At 34.8% G+C, this 18857-nt stretch overlaps 1 protein-coding gene across 7 annotated transcripts in view; it reads right to left on the bottom strand.

Moving 5' to 3' along the window:
- Window positions 1-348: 348 nt before the first annotated feature.
- The window catches only part of AIR9 (Outer arm dynein light chain 1 protein), a 32510-nt gene continuing 14001 nt past the window's right edge, over window positions 349-18857 (bottom strand). Inside the window, exons 13-37 of one of the 7 annotated variants that reach the window (XR_015907190.1) lie at window positions 15654-15789; window positions 15453-15553; window positions 15136-15183; window positions 14150-14331; window positions 13922-14039; window positions 13633-13760; window positions 12268-12433; window positions 11286-11404; window positions 9947-10115; window positions 9757-9841; window positions 9578-9651; window positions 9372-9494; window positions 8765-8957; window positions 8552-8673; window positions 8090-8297; window positions 6409-6482; window positions 6156-6294; window positions 5683-5890; window positions 3170-3342; window positions 2627-2782; window positions 2363-2494; window positions 1642-1700; window positions 1071-1103; window positions 834-965; window positions 349-736 (exon numbers count right to left, since the gene is read on the bottom strand). Coding sequence is in view for 3 of the 7 variants with exons in the window: in XM_021118950.2 (XP_020974609.1) it covers window positions 560-736; window positions 834-965; window positions 1071-1103; window positions 1642-1700; window positions 2363-2494; window positions 2627-2782; window positions 3170-3342; window positions 6156-6294; window positions 6409-6482; window positions 8090-8297; window positions 8552-8673; window positions 8765-8957; window positions 9372-9494; window positions 9578-9651; window positions 9757-9841; window positions 9947-10115; window positions 11286-11404; window positions 12268-12433; window positions 13633-13760; window positions 13922-14039; window positions 14150-14331; window positions 15136-15183; window positions 15453-15553; window positions 15654-15789 (3047 nt within the window). In the remaining 4 variants the exon portion in view is untranslated. Of the gene's footprint in view, window positions 737-833; window positions 966-1070; window positions 1104-1641; window positions 1701-2362; window positions 2495-2626; window positions 2783-3169; window positions 3343-5682; window positions 5891-6155; window positions 6295-6408; window positions 6483-8089; window positions 8298-8551; window positions 8674-8764; window positions 8958-9371; window positions 9495-9577; window positions 9652-9756; window positions 9842-9946; window positions 10116-11285; window positions 11405-12267; window positions 12434-13632; window positions 13761-13921; window positions 14040-14149; window positions 14332-15135; window positions 15184-15452; window positions 15554-15653; window positions 15790-18857 lie in introns of those variants that run through there. The other 6 variants (XR_015907191.1, XR_015907189.1, XM_021118950.2 and 3 more) reach the window with 6 other exon arrangements.

Below are 18857 nucleotides of genomic sequence, written 5' to 3'. Positions count from 1 at the left end.
TAAATTTGTACTTTAAAGGGTAAAGTGTAATCTTCTACCTTTAAATGATTTCTCTCTCATATTTATTCTTGGTTTTATCTATAAAATAAATAGTGAGAGATCATACTTACTTTCTAAAATAAAATTCAAACTTTAGAGAATCCAAATCCGGTTGATCCGTTGAAGGATGTGGTGACGATACTCGATAGTGGTAAAAGTAGGGAGCATGGTATACGGTCACCAACCAAATAATAGAGTATGTATTTGCGTGTAGATGAAATCTATAATTAAGGAGGGAAGGGGGAGGGGGAACTGGAAAATAAGTATTCGCAGTGAATTTCTTAGCTAGACAAGTATAAGAACCCTGGATTTGCAAAGCCACAATTGTTTTAAACTCTGCTCTTTTCTTGAACGCTCAACGTGTATTTACGAATCTGAATGTGAAATCCTTAAATACAATACACAATTGCATGCAATCCAATGGTTATTGCTTCAATAACGGTTATTTCAACATAATGCTCGGACCCATGATTTGCAAAACATGAAATAAATTTGACTATACAATGTGCAAGAAAGAATTTTATGTCTCTATCTTGAGAAGAGAATTGAGGGAAGTACTATTGAATCGCTGAGCAAATCCTCGAACAACAAGAACAATGACATCCCGAATGTGTCTAGAGTGCACCATCAAGTCTGCTTCGTTCTCACTGTCAACTACTATCTTTAGGCGGTGTTGATCATTCCTGAAAAGCTCCACCTGATTCATTTGATCAACACAAGAAACGAAAGATAACAATAATCAGGCAGTGATGGTTCTTCAAGGAAAATGAATTTCTATAGTTACCCAAACTTACATGAAAAGGAGGGGCGTAACTCCCACGGATTTCGGTAGTTGGAAAAGACGTTTTTGTGGCAGGCTTTACCACCTTGACTCTTTTCTTGTTTACTTCAAGGATTCGCCTCTCGTAAGTGCCTACTGTTGATATCTGAAAATGACACCAGAATTAAGTATTGTCCCAATGTAGCTTTATCAGAGATAAAAATCAATATAATACCTATGATTTAAAACAAAAACACCAGAATCAACCTACCTTTTTCGAATTCTGATCCTTGTCACACAACACCTGTCAAAGATATCAAGTAATGAGCATAAGGACAGAAACTAAATAACCACAGGAGGGAAGAATAATATAAGAACACTTATTCAATTAAACACGGAAGGAAGCAAAAGAGAAAAAATTAAATCATTCTATCCGACAGAGAGTTGCTAAAGTTTGAGTTTAGTTTTGATGTAAGGATAGTGTAAAACATTTTACGCAATCGTCCATTCACATCCATTCTTTTGGATAACCTTTCACATAGTCAATATAGAAAGTAGTTATTTTTGCTGATACGACAATTTTTAATTGGATGCACGTGTAAAACTGCTTTAGACAGTGCATCAAAATTAAATTCGCTAAAATTTATGTATACTTGGACAATAAAGTTTTTACCCACAAAAATTACAAATTATCAAGCTTCCTTCAAGAACTGTAACAGCATCATAATTAAAACTTCGAATTTTGAAATGGCCTTCCCAAGTCAGTTTCATATTTTTTCTTCAATACTACGTTTTCAGAATATTTTTATGCCAATAAAACCAAACATAGATATATAGCCCACCTCAAACTTGACTGAGCCAAGATCAAGGTTCTGCTTCACTTCTCTAATAACATCAGGCTCTGCGAGTGCAAGGATAATCAGTCCCAGAGAACAATTTAACCAAAAAGAATTAGGAACATAGTTCTCCATAAACAAAACAGAAAGTGCAAAAGGCGGTAGATAAAATATCAGATTGAAAGGTATGCACAAAAAAACCATCAGTTGGGTTTGCTAATAATATACAAGATAATACAGCAATTGTTTGCAAAGATCATCATCCACGAAACAGGTTTCCATATACCAGCTGTTATATCCAGCAACTAGATATTAATAAGAATGTCAATACATGAATTAAACCTGAGGTTGCATCTGGGACATATTCAATCAGAAGTGGACTCATGCATCACAATCATACTTCCTAAGAATGGGATTCCAGAGGAATCAAATACTCATGCAAGATATGTTGGGAAAAAGTTGGTTTTCACAAGAGAGGTTAATACTCGTGCAAAGAAAAAATAGGGGTTTGATGGGGTCTAGGCATTTAAAGCTTTTGCAAAATTTGATGAGCACATTTGAAATATTCGATAACATAAAAAGCAAAGAAAATAATCTAGCTGATTGCATTCACACTCTGGGATTGACAACTAACAAATCAGTTCAAATCATAGTGACCATATATGTATATGAGAGATAATTTACTTACAGTAAGCCATCAGTAATTAGATAAACAATGTCAACTTACCAACTGCGATTGGCTCGGTGGATACAGAAATTGATTGTCCCTCTACTCCATCCTCTCTTACAGGAGTATAAATAGCCACCAACCTGTAGCCAACATCATCAACGTTAGCTTCATACATTCTGCTTGTTTCACCTGGAATCATCAGAAGAAAAGATTTCAAAGTATGAAATTTAGTCTCTATGGAAGATGTAAATCAATCACAATACCTCTCAAACCATTGAAACAAAAGAAATATCAGTTTTGGGTAAGCTTGTAGATTTATACCAGGTATGGAGATTAGATCAGGACTTCCAACCATTGATCTAAGCCACTGAATTCTACTTTTTCCTTCCTTCCCACCATTATAAATGCCTCGAACAGCATAGAGATTGGTATGAAATCCCCTTCCCTCAATCTCCAACTTTTGGATTCTAGGAATCCCTATGAAATCACATATAATACTTATGAAGTCAGAAAGCACAGTAGAAGTCCATGAGAAACAATCATAAAAAGAAACATAAAAGCAATAAAACACTATTTTTTCTCCTTCATTTCTTAGCAAAAGAAACACTGCTACACAAGGATGTATCCATTTACTTTAATGAGCTTATAGGGAGTCCAAATAACATTAATTTTTCCTATCCACTTTATTATTCCTCTCCTGAATTTTATTTCCCATTAAATAACGGATATTTTTATCATTTAAGGCATCTCATGCACAAGCAAGACCGAACTAAATGGGCTGAAAAGGTGTTTTTGTTGCCTTTTAGGGGTGTAAACTGAAAACGGAAAACTTGTATAGAATGTATATTGAATCAAAATAATTACCTGGTAATACAGGGGTGGTCTCAATGTACACCACATCACCTGTTCTTCCAAATACATCAGTTACGACACATTCACATTTCAACCGACGACCAATGTCCTCTAGTCGCACCTTATATGAGCAAGAACATTGATTGGGTAATGGATCATAGTCTCCCACTTCTGATGAACAAAACCTGCGGCATATTCATGAAATACACGTCATGAACCTCAAACATTCACTCTGCCTCACACCCTTTACAATTGAAAAATATTTTACATGTCCCTAAAATGACTAGATCTCATTTGAGATAGCAAAATTAAATTTCTCATGATTATTAGGTTAAATCATTGGGAACAAGGGCATTATTACTTCATGGAGTAGCTGGGAGAGATGGTCCGTACTGGCTTCTCGACTTCAAATTGCTACATCTACTCCATAGTTTCCAGAATTTTAGGACTAATGACAATAATGCAAAGGCTTCACATGTTAGAGCCATTTATCTTTGCTAGATAACACTTTTAGCACATGGCACTATAGGCTGGGACATGCTTTACAAAAATGTATTTCTCGATGTATTAAAGAATTGAAAATTTTCATATATTAGGAAAACAGTTTGAGAAAATTAAGCATCATGTCTTAGCAACGATGATTGCCTTCTTCTCCCTCTACTATTACTTGTGAACATCCATTAGAATTAAATGTTAATATTTACTATATTTGCGGTCCAGACTTTTCTATCCAACAATGGATAGAGATACTACATAGCATTCGTAGTGCATTCTCTAGATTCACTTGAGTGTACTACTGTACTTCCTAATACAAAAATCAGACAGTTCAAGCCATTTTGCAATTCAAAAGTATCTGATGAACTGCAGCATGGCACCAAAATAAAAGAAATCCAATGGATTGGGCTGGGGATTTTAGAACTTTCCCAAATTTCACAGTAAAAGGGCACTCTCATAGACTTATTTTCCCTCACACTCATCGCAAGAATGATCTTGTTGAGCAAAAACATCGCCACATAACAGAAACTGCAGTCACATTACTAGCTCATGCCTTTTGCGATGAGGCAGTGACCACTGCGACTCACAATCAACAAAATCCCAATTTAAAACTCTTTTCCACAAGAACTTGGATTACACTCAATTCAAGGGGTTTGGGTGTTCGTGTTTTCCATTCCTAAGATCTCCCAACAAACACAACTTTGATTTTCACTCATCTTAATGCATATTTTGTTCTGATAAAAAAAAAAAGGAATTTCTTTAAGATGAAAAGGATAATAAAGGTTCCACTATACAAAAGCAAAACAAAAGATTTATCTATAAAACATAGATTTCCAATCTCTTCTCAACATGTCTAACAGGGAACATCCCCTATAAAGCTCATGAGCTTTACACCAAACAGATGCTAGGCTTCAAATTCAATCTCATAAAACATGCTTGTTAGAAAACCTGTCATTGAGGATGCCTGCATTATGCTCCAACCGAATAGTCCAAATAGTGGTGAAAACAGCACAGAGCCACAACTTTTTATTACCAAATGCAACAAAGCTAGTCAACAGAAATTGGTCAAGTGTTGCGGGGCACATCCAACATTAATTAAAGATTCTCAACAAATTGTTCCATAAGAAAACAGCCATCAGGCTATGCAAAACCAGATGAGAGTTTGACTCTGAATTTGCCTTGGACACAACGCACAAATCAGGGAGAGTCTTATGAGAATATCGAACTGGCAATTAGTCATTGGTACTAATTCTGTTAAGCACTGCCGTCCAATCAAAAGATTTGACTTTAGACTTTAGAGCGAGCTTCTACTTCCAAATTGTTTTATCTAGATGGAAGTTGTGTTGCAGGAATAAGTAAGAAATCGGAAGAACGATTTACAACTAAAACTACCGGAGTAGTCAAGAGACCATATCCTTTTGTCAAGGTTAGAAGACAAAGAAAAGCCATCAAGGAGATATAACAGAATCAAAAGTTCAGAGGATTCCCTATCATTAAGGTCACAAAAAAAAAAATGGAAGTCACCAGAGGAAGAGGAACCCTAGGTAATCTAAAATGACCGAATAGGAGAATTATAAAAGAACGATAGACGATATAGAAGAGGAAGAGGAAAGGCTAGGTTTACAAGACATGAGAAGCGAAAAGGATATCCTGGGAATAGGCATTGTGGAGAGAACTTAGCCTTTCCTTAATACACATTTACATATTCCTCATCTCATGAGCTAGCTTCTGAGTTTCAAACTTTCAATTAGAACCAATAAATTCTAACAGTATAAGAATATGATCGAGATTGACTCATAATTTTATGACAGTATGAAAGACTATCCTGTATTTGATAGTGGTGACTTGCAACTGCACAATTAGGTTTTGTTTGCATAAACAATTATAAGAACTAGCCAACAAAGTAGAGGTTGTTAAATAGAAGCTTATGTCACTACTCCAGTCAAACAAGCTGAAAGCTTTCAGATAGGCAATTTGAAACTAATAGAATGATCTGAGTAAAGGAGTTAGAAGAATCTAGAAGCTGTTACCGCAGTTATAGGAGTTGCCGGCTAGGATAGGTTCCTCCCTAACAAGCTTAAGATTGTGAAGACCTTCCTGCCCCTATGATCAAGTATGCTGAACACTCTCCTCATCTATGTATAAATACTGGTTCATCACTCTGATATGAAACAGATTCTCATTTCTACAATTCTCGGCTTCTCTCTCTTCTCTCTCTACTTTCGCTTCTCTGAAACTCTATTAGAAACTCAACAGAGTGGAATTTTAGTAATTTATTAAAAATTATATAAACCAAAGCTAATTCTAGCTTTTCCAAAAGCTTATATTCATATTCAATTCCGTACTAGATGAAAGCCACAAATAGACTCAAATAAATCCTAGATGAAAAAAATGTAGAAAAAAGAACTATGGAATTTAAATTTCAAACTGGCAAAATATACAATCGTACATATACTGAATGAAAAATATTAGCATATTGCCAATTTGGATTATAGCAACATACCATTGGTATCTTATCTCTTTTTTGTACTTGTTCCAAACATGTTGCTGAGCCTCACTGTTTGGAATCACTTCCACTGCTGTAAGTACATCACCTTCAACTGCCTTTCCAGTGAGAGCAAGCATCTCCACATATGGCAACTCTAAAAGACAATAAAGAAACCACATTTAATTTCCAAGATTGGTAACGTTGAGATCTGGACGAACAAAGTTCTTTTACCATTAGTAAAGCACATGCTTCAACACCAAATAACTACCTGGGAGTACAATGTCAGTTGGGTCCGATAACCTGAGTTCTCCCACAACCAAATCAGAGCGAACTGGCGTGTATCTGAATAACCAATAATAATGGGAATAAATATCAATTATCAACATAATATGTTATCTCATAGAAATTCTAGGTTTAATTAGTAGAAGGCAAATAATGGTCTGAATAATATGACATTATCTAGATTTGGTGTATAATGATGTGACACAATACTAACTTAATCAGCACATATATCTATTATCCATTATGTATTGCATATATAATGGGGATTCTCCTTTATTTGTTTTCCTGTAAAATATCCTTTTTCATAAATTAATTATTCCTCCCTTAAAGGAAATAACATAAATAATTTTTCCATGTTTAGGAATTGAACCTAGGATCACTGTTAATGGGACTGACATACCTACTATCTTGACCAATCCCATGTTAGTTACTATTTTCAGACATTATTTCTTTAAATAAAATAAATAACCAAAAAAAGTGTATTAATAGGCATGTTCCACTGGTCTTGATAATTAGGTTGACAGACAAAGATCCAATGTGCATGTTGAGAAAAATAACTAGCTTAAACAGCAATGCATATCAATATGGTTCATGCTATCAAATTAGAGACCCAAAACCAAGTGTCTTAGAGTTCAATCCTTGCCAACCCTAATGTTCAAATAAAAGGTTAAACTACAAGGTAGGGCTCACTGCATTGTCATTGCATGAGAAAGCATGATACAAAAACAATATTACAATACCTACACCTTCCCAAAGATTTTAAACTTCTGGGAGAGATGGGCAATTGCATAGAATAAGTACTATTGTATTATGAGTCCAAGCCCAAGATCACAAATAGAATAAGACTATTAAACTTAATTACATAAGGAAACATGAAAATCAGGAAAGAACAATTAAGATTGCTGCCAAAATTCAATTAAATTAATACATCTACGGATATTTGAGGATATTGAAAACTAATAATAAAGACATGCAATGATAATCCTAAGATGGACAGAGCATAAATTGAAGATTAATTAGTTATACAGTTAACTTTAAACAATATAGCTAACAAACGACTAGTGCAATAAACTGTTAGATTGCATATACAACACAACTATGCCCCAGCTGTCATGTTTGACAGTATATAACTATTTCTTGTCTGAGCTTTCATTATAGAACGTGTTTTGGATCAGAAAAGCACCATGTTACATCCTTTGTCAAAATATATTCCCTATTGAATTTACAATGTCCGAAAAGAATAAAAAGATTAAAAAAGAAATTACATTCAACAAGGCCCAACTTCCTCTAGACACTAAAGTTAAAATGGACTCCTATTCACGAATGCTCAGCCTCAACAAGCATCAATGCATCGTCCGGAACACCATCTAAATCAGTTCTTGCAAATGCTAAAGAAACATAAATTAAACCGTATTAACTAATAAATGTTGTCAATTAAAATTTAAAAAAAAACTTCAAAAACGTTTATCCAGATCATGTAACAACACTCACGACTGAGTACATTAAACTGGTCTTAACTCTAATTCTCCACATTTTAAGCAACTATGATTCACTTATCTCTTTCACAATTTCAAGCTGAACATCAAAGAAACTTACATCTATCATGACATCACACACTATCATTATGGTAAAACATGAAAAGCATGATAGTAATATAGAGTAATTACCCAAACAATATACGACAATTGTAATCTGAATCAGTAACTTTGTAAGTTTTAGAATTTGCCCCTTCAATTAGTTCGATGGTTCCTTCATTATTTTCTCTATACCAGCTAAAGAGGCTTTCTCCTTCATATCCACCGAAATATACACCATCCCCAGAATAAATTCCCGAAGACAACTCTATCAGCCGGACATTAGAAACTATGGGAGGAGCTGCAAATTATCATGAGAATAAGACAAGAAAAATTGCAAACACAATACATGTCAGAGGTTAATAAAGCAAAAAAGGCTAAAGAAACAAATAAAAGCATAATCACACTCATCATAGGCCCAAATGATACTATATAGAGTAAGCTTTCTAGATAACAGCACAGAATCCACATCAAAAGCATTTTCAAACCATGTGAAGAGATGATGTAATCAAACATAATTAAGAAAGAACATTCAACGAAGTACTGCAGAGATACCTGGAGAAACTGGAGAACTGCACAATGAAATCAAGGGCTCTCCACATTTGCCGTCAGCACGAGTAGGCACCCAATACAAGGCCAAGTAAGATTCAACATCTATAAGTGATGGCGTATATGTTCTGCCATGACAAGGAAAATAATCACAATCCTAATTTTCAATACATATAAACCTTCATAGAGAATAACACAGCAGAATATCCTGGTACTCACAGGTCTCTCCCGCATATTACGACATCAGAAGCATTTGATATATCCAGTAGGGCAGATCCTTCAAGCTTATTTTTTGTCCGATACCAAATGTATTCCCCAGCTCCTTCATGTCCACCAAAATACTTTTTAATCGGGACAAGCTCTGTGCCTTCACAGCAGTTGGGAACTATGAGTTCGATACCCATAGGATCAGCTGTGCACAGAAGATAAAAAACGAATGACACTAAGGCACATATAATGGAACTTGAAAGAATAACATAGAAACAGAGCACAATGACAAGAAGCAACATCCAAGAGGGTGAAGATGAAAATTCAGTTCAGAATTTTTATGCAAGCATCAATAGTGTATACATATCTCCATGCATACATATATTTAAACCCTCAACTAATTCATTAATAGGAATAGGGGTTCAGAAATGCTCACTTTTTGCAAAGAACAAATCATTCTTGTAACCATGTATCAACTGAACTAAATCTATATTATCAACTATTTAAAGCAAGGTTAAAGCAATTAATGTTACTGGCATCTCCCGTTTTATATTAGCTCCAACTAAAAAAACTAGGGCCAGCAAAAATCCATCCATTGTCGAATTCAAGACAACCTTACCAGGAGAAATTACATCAGACACTATGCGCTTTGGGCTCCCTTTGATTCCATCTTTGCGCACAGGGTTGTATAATAATTCAATGCACACACCAATGTCCTCAAGTGTCAAATTCAAAAAATCTGCTAATTATTAATATCATTTATTTTGCCATAGTGAGTATATAAAACAACTACCTACCCAAGGAACAATAACTACACAAACTCACCACAGCAACTAATTTTCTCACGTAGACCATTCTCTTTCACCCTAAACCACTCATTAGTGCATTCTCCTCTCTCCCTAAAAAGCATACAATAAATTTCATGTCAGGATAAACAAGGATAAAAAACTTCGAAAATAGACATACGAAGCTATAAACAAAACAGTGGACCACAAAAGCCTTACCCTCCACTATAAACAGCATTAAATTTCAAGCACTTCCCTTCCATAAATGATCCAAGGAATTCCAGAAAATGACATTTTGGAATACCTGAATTGCAAGAGAATATAAAACAAAACTGCAATTGCATCCTTAAAAGAAATTTAAAAAATCATCTATGTATTGATAGCACACTAAAGAATTAGTGTTAGATACCAGGTATTATTGGTCCAATTTGTTCAGAAACAACCATGGGACCGCGTGCCCAATCGCAGCGAACAGGCTCACATGAAACAGAAATAAAGAAGCCAATGTCGTCAAGTGAGGGTGTATATGATTCCATGGTGGCACCCATTATTTCACTTTGTGTGCCATCAGAGCTGGTCTGTATAGAACCAAAATCAATATGTTGGTCAGTACAGTGTCTAACTGAACAAAATACAGCAACATTATAGTATATGATCATTAAGATCTTGGTCCTGTTTTTTCACAATAGAATAGATATGTTAACTTCACCTATTTTTCATGTTAAATCGTATGTTCAAGGTTTCTACACTATATATGTAAGGGAAACTACAACTTCCATGATATTGGCAAATACTTTGCATTCACTTTTTTGTTACAATGTTGGTGCTTCAGGGAGAACTCTCTGTTTAGACCTTTAGCAGCAAGAGGAAGAATTTAAAGGAAAATGTTTCTTGAATGAGGAAACCTTCACCATCTGTTACGTCAAGAAACCTAATGGTTACAATGTGTATACTATCTCTCTGAGGAATTTAAGAGCTTGTGACTCTCCAAAAGACTGCAAATGAAAGTATTTATTTCTTTCCACTTTATTCTTTCTTATTATACCTAATCGGTAACTAACATTTTGTAACTAAGTAATTAACTAAATCCTAAAAAAAGATACCCTATCACTGCTCCCCCTCCCTAAACAAAAAAGACATCGATCTTATCCTCAAATATGTGAACTTATAACTAGATATTTACAAAACAGTTCTTCTTGAATCCCAAATTTTAAAAACCAATTCCTCTTGCTTCTTCATCCAAAAGTCCCACTCCAAGGCTCTATATTTAATCTCTCTTAACAAAGCCCGTGATATGGAACCAATGTTGGCTCCAGCACTGTTTGTGCAAAGTGCCATCACTGCTAGTGGGTACTGCTCAGATATCTGTATTGGAACAGGCCAACTTATGTGAGCCCTCGTGGCAAGCTTGGTCAACGCACATGTAAACATGCCCACCTTATCTTGTACTGAAAGCTAGTGATGGTTCGTGACATGATCCAACAACCAAAATCAAAAGCAAACCGTTAGGGATCCAAACAACACAAAATGAAAGAAAAATGACCAAAGATCCACAATTTTACCAGAAACCAGCAGCAGCAGCAAGTTCACTAATTTCCGTATTAATAAAAGTATTTGAATGTAATATATAGGAAGAAATATATTTTGAAGAAACCTGATAAATTTGCAATATAGGATGTAAGATTTTGGTTTTCCAAAAGTTTCAAATATGATTGAACACTTCAAACTAAAATATTTGAAAAAAGTACCCTAAACCAGCGGTATGTTGAATCACCCTCTTCACCACCCCAATACTTCTTTTCAACGTTTAGCATTGTTCCTTCGACAGCATTTCCAATTATGCGTAAAGAAAGTAGTCTTGGGCTTCCTGATCAACAACAAACAACCTCACTATAAGAATCAAAATATAGAGCAAGCAAATCAATCTCCAGACACAGCAGAAAGCAAAATAAACAATGTAAGTCAAGCATAACATTGTTAAACACTTACAATGATGTTGGTGAAAAAAGCACCAACACTTCGCTATTGTTGGTCGGTTCAGCAGAATATTTAGTCATGTATAATTTCCCCACAATAAAACCTTCATCTCATTTTGAATGAAATTTAAACACAATACAGACATTGTAGAAGAGATCTTTTGGTTGGGTTAAAAGCAATGATAATAATATTGGAAACCTGGTGTTTGATTAAGGGTTTTGAGGTAATTTCCAAAGCCTCTGTTAACAGTTTGGCAATAATCTTGTTTCCAGAAACCAAAGCTAACCATAGGTTTCAAATTTCATGACTTAGTTTGTGGTTTTGTTGTTTTGCAATTTCCAGCGATTTGTTGTTTTACAAAATTGACCGAAAGAATCAAATATTAAGTAGTATAAACAATCATTCCATACCATTTATAGAAATTCCCCATACAAAAACTACAGTTCATGCAATAAAAACAAAAATAGATTATCTAAAAACCTCATTTTCAAGTAAAATATCAAAATTAAAATACGTCTAACAATCTATTTCATAAATATCAATTATACAGATATCTAAACTATAACCAATTAATTTACTTTATTACAAGCACTTTTTTGTATAATTGCTTTTATGAAAATTATATGAAATAGAAATCAAATGCTTGCTTAATAAACTCAATAGTTCTATGTCATTACTAAAAGATGTCTAAATTTCACAAAAATAAACCAACTTCTTAATTTATTCTCCCATATAGATCCATAAACATGTTACCAGGGCGAATACGCTCCTGTCCCATGCAAATTCGTAGGTCAGCTACAACACCATCATCACGAACTGGAGTACACTGGAATGAAATGAATTTTCCAATTGCTTCTTTAGTAATACGATACTGCAAACCTGTAACACCTGGTATCGACGAACCCACATCACCATCAACCTGCTCATTCCAAAAGATATTTTATATTGAGAACAAAGGTATAGATATAGATAGACTGTTCTCGCTCAGAGAGAGCGATGAAAAGGTGTTCTGTTATTCTGTTGAGTGTGAGTTATAGAGAAATCAAACGACTGAAATTTTGTATCCCGAGACTGAAATTTTAGTTCGTCTCTGGGCATCAAACATAATATTGAGTCCCAATCCTCCAGTCTCAGTTCCAATCTTTGGAAACAAACACTATGAGAGGTAAGGCAAGACAACAAGAAGCCCAATAAAGCTTTTCAAATTCAATGCGAGGCATATTTTATTATTTATTTTCGAATTTTTAGGACTTCATTTTAAGTTTATTTTGTTGTTAGAGTTTGTTGGAAGATTTGATTTACTTTTGATTTGTTTAGTAGTATTTTTAGGGATTTTAATTTAAATCAAATCTGATTTTTTTTGTGACAATCAAATCTGATTTGAATTAGTTATCATATCTTTAGGATTTTAAATTTTAAATCAAATCTGATCTAATCCAATAAGATCAAATCTGATTTAAATTAGTTATCTTATCTTATCTTTTTAGCTAGTTTGTTAGGAGTCTATTTAAACACTTTTGGTGAGGTGAGACAATTTACATAACTTTGATGAATAAAATTTCCTTAGTGCTTTATGCACGTTTTTTTAGTGTGATTAAGTGAGGTGAGTAATTTGCTTCGCTTCTTGCATGGAAAAGATTGAGTGATTCAATTTTCATCCCTCTGATCTAGGTTGTCAAGGATAGGTTCTTTGAAGGTCTAGTAGGGAGCCTCTTCCAGTGACCTAGGTTGCTAAGAACAGGTTTCTTAGAGGTCTAGTAAGAAAATCTTTATCTATCTTTTATGTTCCCGCTGTGTCTTGGGTATACCTTTACTGAATAATCCTTATCTATTGTGATATAATCCCTAATCCCCAATCTAATTCCTATCACACTACCTTATAGAAATGGGGGCTTGCAAAGCAAGATACACTAAACAGTCCTGGGAAGTTGTTAACATAACAATAGAATTTTACTTATAATCTTCTTATTCACGATAGCATTTTTTTCTATCAAAACAAAAATACAAGTTGTCTAATATTATCACTTGATTCAATGAAGAATGCTGTGAGTTTTTAGGTTAGCAATCTATTTTGTTAAATGAAGCTCAGCATGTTGTAACTATGACAGGATTGCATACCTCATGAAGATACCAATTATATATACTTTTCCCTTCGTGACCTCCAACATATCCATATGAAGCTGTCAATATTCCACCTTCACTATAATCTCCAATAATAGACAAGAAATTCAAACTTGGAGGTAGAGCTGTGAAAATTGTAGGAAGTTGTAAGATATAAGCTGGTTTAATTTCAAGAAGTAGAGATGATATTCTAGGAAATACATTATATGAAACATATGGTATTTATATTCTTGATAGTTTATGACAGAACAAAAACAAAGGAGGGATAAGGGATGTGGAAACTCACTCTCAACTGCTCTATCAGATATTACAAATGCTGGTTCACCATAATCACCATCAGGAGTCATTGGTGTATATTTTGCAACAATGTAACAGCCAACAGCTCCAAGTGGTATGCGGAATGCCTGAACCAGTCATAATCCAACAAGGAATTACAATGATATTATGCGTAAAAAAATCACACCTTGCTTTTCACGAATCATTATGTAATGATATAAAGCACAAAACAACTCACCTTTGCTATTTTGGAAGAACTTAAGGCCTCAAGACTGTTTTCATCCAAAGTTGAAGAATATGTCTTAAACCACTGAACTCTGCTAGATCCTTCAGTTCCTCCAGTAACAATACCAGTTGCAGTTACCTTGCTATTCTCTCGTAGGTCACCAATTATTTTGACATTGGTTACTTTTGGTGGTGCTGAAATCCAGATAAAAGCATCACAAGAAAAATCAAAGATAATATGTTGATTGTTGATGTGATTAGCAGCATTTGGTAAAAGCATCATCATCTTCAGATATCTCAACATATTACTAGAAGAACTGAGAAGAATTACATATATGAAACAATAAAGCATTTAAAAGAATTAAAAATGCTTAATCAATGGTTACTTTTAAATTTGTAAGTATTCATAAATTTATACATATTTACATGCATTGCTGTTAGGATGCCTAATCCTCTACTCAACTCTTTTTTTCTCTTCAAAATAAATTTCTTTTGATATTAAAATGCAAACTTCGGCAAATAAAAAACAAATTTTATTTTCAAAACGCATAGGGTGAAAGTTGGAACCATTTTCCAGAACATTACACACTTGGGGGTGATCAATTAAAAGAATGAAAAGGGGCAGAAAAAGTTACTATAGAATCCTTTGTGAAACCTAACCATGCAATTCACAGATCAAAAGATGACTAACTCCATCCCCTCACGGAATAACATCCTATAATATTGTCCTTGAAGAAAACAGTCAAAATCCAATCCAATCCACCCAAAAGCTCAATTTATTGGCAGGTGGGTGACCATATGCGTGCGGGGTTGGGCAGGGTTGAGGAATGTTTGATATCTCCAATCTAAATAGATGGGCCCACAAATGGTTGTGTGTGTGTGTGTGTGCGTGTGTGTGTGTACTGGCACTGGCTACTGTTAAGAGTATATCCAATAATGGTGAAGCAAAAAACAGAAGAAACAGGGCGGAGGGGACAATGTAGAGTGTTACTGAGATACCTTGTTTGACAACAGGCGACCTTGCTGACAGAGATTTTCCTTCCTGACCTGAGAAAATATACCAATGAAGAGTTAAATATTTACATTACATGTATATACTTAAAGAGCAGCTGGTACACAGGCATCCCACAATAGCACAGAATCCGGGAAAGGGCCGCACCCAAAGGGTGTATTATAGACAGCCTAACCTGATAATTACATCACAACTTGAACCCGTGACCTTGAGGTCACATGGAGACAACTCAAGGTTGTTCCAAGGTTCCCCTTCACATTATATGTATATAATTAATAAAATCACAAAAAATCTAGAAACCAACCTTCAAAATTAATCGGTATGTATACAAAAGCCAAACATTGACCAACATCCTCTTTGGCCAAGGTATATTCAGAAGTACCAGCTGAGACTAACAAAAAGTCACTGCCCAAGTTTACCACAACGAATAACAGAAAAATTAGTAAAACAAAACACGGGAGAAAGGAGCGTGAATCCTATGAGGCATAATAAAATGAATACTCACCCTGCACTCTTGTTCTCCCGTAACCATTCAAACTTGCTGGGACCCTCCCTCCCTCCAAAATAATCACCAACTCCTTTAATGGTATTTCCTTCAACAACATCTCCAACTATTCTAACATTACTAACTGAAGGAGGAGCTGCAATGTGAAACGGAAAAATGACAAACAAACCTCAGATAGTACCATGGAAAGTAGTTCAGCAAAATTGGTCCCTCCAAGATAACAGTTTGACAGCTTCGAAACCAAGAGATATTTCCAATTTTAATCTCATGACAATAGATTAACCCTTTCTTTACAATAATAATTTCCAAATAGAATCATTTCATTAATTATAAGCCATTTATATCCAATATATACTTTCACTTCATGTTCATCTACATATTCCTAATAACAGAGGACACATTAGTACCTAAAAAAGAATTATCACAAGGAAATTAAAAATTCAATTAAAGAAAGTTCCCTATTCAAATGTGCCACCAAGCATGCTTTTCGCTGATGGAATAGTCCTAGTTCAAGAGTTGAGCAAATATATAAATGGAAAGTTTCAGAACAGAAAACAATCTTGAGACCATATTTTCAATTAGGTGAATGTTAGAAAAGGTTAAAAACAGAGAAAAAGTAAAGGTTAGCAAAATAGGGCGTATCTTTAACATGGTGGTCAAAAATGGAGAACATACCACAACTCATTGGGTTCCTCAGAAATCAAGATAGAATCATATAATATCAAAGATTATCAAATATGATCTCTTGGGATTAGCACTGATATTTATCACTATTTCCTTATTAGTATTACGATTTTACCATTATTATAAAAAGATGTTAGTATTCCTCTCATGTAAGTCACATCACGTACACATCACATAAGAATAATATATTCTTTCTCCCATTCTGTAAGCTACTATTTACTCTTATTTTCCTGGTTAATCACGGACTTTAACAGTGTTTAAGCATCTAGCTGTATGCATCTTATAGACATATGAAGGAACAATAAAAAAATGTAAACAACAGGATTCAAGCTACGTTAATAAAACAGAGCAGTGTTATGGGTGTCAACCGTACGCGGTTGAATATTTGGCAACAAAGCCAGAAAACATGAAAACATTATGTTTAATTAGTACACATGTTAGATGAGAGGAATAATAATGAATGTAGACAAGAAACTAAAATAGCAACTATTGTGTGAAGGACATGCAAAAAAAACACTTGTGAATAGTAAGAAGATCTCATCAAATTCAGTGTCATCAAACAATTTAAGTCAAAGAATGATCAAGAATAGTGGTAAACAAAAATCATTAAAGACTCAAAGTTAAATAACCTGTTCGATAAACATGATTTGCACTAAAACACTATCATTTTATCTACGTAGCCCATTCCATTTAACGGAAAAAGACATGTACATGCTCCTATCCAACTGCAAGCAAATCTCGGGGATTATAGATCTTTCACGGTATGCAAACTAAAATTGAAGCATAGGGCAATCAAACCCTTCTCTTATAATGTGTGAAATGTCATAAAGAAATGGCCCCATGGTTATCCAGCAGAGTATTTCATGTTAACCATCGCATGGAACATTTATTTCAGCATGTCACTCTAACAGCCTTCGATGCATTTTTCCTTTTTATATCCATTCAAATAGCCATTTTTACCACCTTCAAAGTGTTCTCTGATGCCAACCACTACCAACTTATGAGTGTGTCACAGAGCCCATCATTCACCTTAGCACCACTTGCACGATAGGCTCCCCACTGTGCATGTCTCCATCCGCTCATCCATGTACCTACACGCAGCACTTCACTTCTCAAGCATCAAGTTACATGATCCTTTTGGCAACACATGGCGATGCATCGCTGAAATCACCCTATTCTCCACATTGTAAATATCCCATGCTGCTTACATCCAAACACTACTTGAATGCACCAGTTTTCATGTTTCCATTTTTTACCCTTTCAATGATGACCCATGTTTGTTGATCCTTTTCCAACAATTGCTGAAGATTCCCTGATGATTGAGCCAACTAATCTTTGCACCATGGTAGCCACTTTGGTTTGTCCATAGTGTTGTCATCTTGTCAAACTTGGCTAATCATGTGTGATTTATTATTGTATGTATAGAAAATTTCTGATGCCTTCATTGAGTTTCTTACAACCCATCAATCCTAATTCATTCAAATAGTTTAATTCCTATTTGGAAGTACCGATGAGTTTTGCCTCTTCAATTTCTCCAAAACATTGTATATCCTTTTACAATCGTATTCAACGTTGAATTAAATTCATTTCCACTTTTCTCTTAATTATTTATTTCCTTTTACCTGGTACCAAGTAAATCAACATGGCATTGAATTATTATCACCTTCAATGATTTTCTTGCTGCGGTTTCTTCTTTTTGGATTATCCTTTCTTTTGCCATCTACCAAAAACACTTCCCATTTATCACACATTTTCTCATATTTCTTTTCTTTCTTTGATATTTCGTTTTAAACTTTCTAAAATAATTCTTCCAAAACCACTTTTTTGAAAGCATAATATGGCTCCATTATGGTTCACTTCCAATCTATTCATCATGCTGGCAAATCCAGCATTTTTTCTGCCTTGTACCGATTTGTTAATCTTGTTCCCAGACTTGTTTCTTCACTGCTTCAATCATAAATATTTAGTTCAGGATTCTCCCATGAGTTGGTAGTTCTTCACTGCCTGAAGTGCACTCTCTATTTAGCCACTGCATTCTCTGTTTTCAAGTGGATTCCCTACGGTGTGGTAAGTGATTTCCCACACTTGGTAATCTCCATCTCGGTTGTCTTTTCTTTATCTCAAGGCAGTGCCCATCTTAACCTTTTCCAATTTGGTTTGTGATATATCTCTGCTTTCACAACGACTTGGCTTCCACCTTTGTGGATCTAATTTTGGCTTCCATTGCCATATATCTCTGCTTTCACAATGACTTGGCTTCCACCTTTGTGGATCTAATTTTGGCTTCCATTGCCAATCTCTATTCCCATTCCTACATTGAAGTGCAACGTTTGACCGATTTGTATGCTGGTGAATTAACTCATTTCATATTCGTATTCTCCATTGGTTGGATGAAGGCCTTTGTGACTCGGTTTTTCCTTCCTTTTTTAGATTCTAGTTCACTGTATTTTTCACATCTCGTTGTGGTGTACCCTCATCCATCTCATGCTGGACATGCTAAAGTACACATTCTCCAACTTA

Source organism: Arachis ipaensis, chromosome B3 (assembly GCF_059453495.1).
Source record: "Arachis ipaensis isolate K30076 ecotype BB chromosome B3, ASM5945349v1, whole genome shotgun sequence".
Classification (NCBI taxonomy): Eukaryota; Viridiplantae; Streptophyta; class Magnoliopsida; order Fabales; family Fabaceae; genus Arachis; species Arachis ipaensis.
The sequence above is the reverse complement of the archived record's forward strand: the minus strand, read 5'-3'. Positions and strand labels throughout refer to the sequence as shown.